Source organism: Octodon degus, unplaced genomic scaffold (assembly GCF_000260255.1).
Source record: "Octodon degus isolate 3935 unplaced genomic scaffold, OctDeg1.0 scaffold02417, whole genome shotgun sequence".
Classification (NCBI taxonomy): Eukaryota; Metazoa; Chordata; class Mammalia; order Rodentia; family Octodontidae; genus Octodon; species Octodon degus.
The window spans coordinates 2,187-3,287 of NW_004526993.1; the positions used below are offsets into that span (position 1 = coordinate 2,187).

General features: G+C 43.8%; 1 protein-coding gene across 2 annotated transcripts in view; it reads left to right on the forward strand.

The window, feature by feature from the left end:
- The first annotated feature begins 14 nt into the window (after positions 1-14).
- LOC111814936 (neuroblastoma breakpoint family member 4-like) overlaps positions 15-1,101 on the forward strand; it is a 2,528-nt gene continuing 1,441 nt past the window's right edge. Inside the window, exon 1 of one of the 2 annotated variants that reach the window (XM_023708797.1) lies at positions 15-269. In XM_023708797.1, coding sequence (XP_023564565.1) covers positions 104-269 — 166 coding nt within the window. In that variant the 5' untranslated portion in view covers positions 15-103. The remainder of the gene's footprint in view (positions 270-1,101) is intronic. The other variant, XM_023708798.1, reaches the window with a different exon arrangement.

Consider the following 1,101-nt stretch of genomic DNA (forward strand, 5'->3'; position numbering starts at 1 on the left):
GTGCCCCTTACCTTATAGGACCACCTCTCTGCACCTCTGACAGTACTTCTGGGACTATACAGTAGATCCTCCTTGGTTTAACTGTATTTTTTATGTCACCAGGATGAACCCTGAGGGTGCAAACAAGGATAAAGTTGAATCAATCCTGCAGGCCTCATTGCATGGGGACCCCAAGTCTTCCTCCCATGGCTACAAGCTGTGTAACACCCAGGAGCCTCTTGGTGATCTGACAGATAATCATGAACTCTTCTTTTCTTCGGGTGAAAAGTGTGAGTCCTTCTTTGTGAAGTGAATTGCCCTCATCAAGCCTTATTTCTTTTCATTCAAAATAAAATTTAGGGTATTGAACACAGAAGCAGGCAGACTGGGGTTAATGTGGGGCCAGTCTGAAACCAGAGAGTATTTGTTGTAAGGGAGTGGTTGGCAACAATATCAGATAAGGGCATGGGGTCAGAAAGAAGGACTAGAACCACGTGGTGAGGGGTTAGTCACTGAGTGGTCATTGCAGAGAAAGCTTTCAGGAGTAATTGCATTTGCACAATAAGAACCAGATTAGTCAGAGCTAAACTGGAATATGAGGTTAGATGCTAGTTTGAGCCTTGGTGTCTGAGATCCTTACAGGTGGGCACACAGTGAGTCCTCCACTCACTTAAAAGAATAAGAAAAGAAATAAAAAGAAGAAGCACAAATTGGTGGAGACCATTGATGATGTGGACTTTGCAGAATCAGAGAAGGCACCAATGAGGGTGAGAATTCAGACCCAGTGAGAGGGTCTGGAATTTTCTTTGCTAAGAAAGATGAAGCAGAGCAGAAACTAAAAGACAATGTTAAAAAAAAATAGACTTAGTGTGAGGATATGGAGCAAGAAGTGACAGAGAAGCTCACAGCAAACTGCATGAGACCTTGGTGACCGTGGCACCACGTGAGTCTCACACAGACTGTCACAAGGCTCTTGAGAGGCCGCACTTACTGAGATTTTCTCCTCATTTCCCTTAGAGGCTATAACTAATTTTAATTTGGGAGAGCTGTCCAGACCCCATAGAAAGACATGTACTCTACAGATGTCCTACTTTGTTGATCTCCTAAGGAACCATACATTCC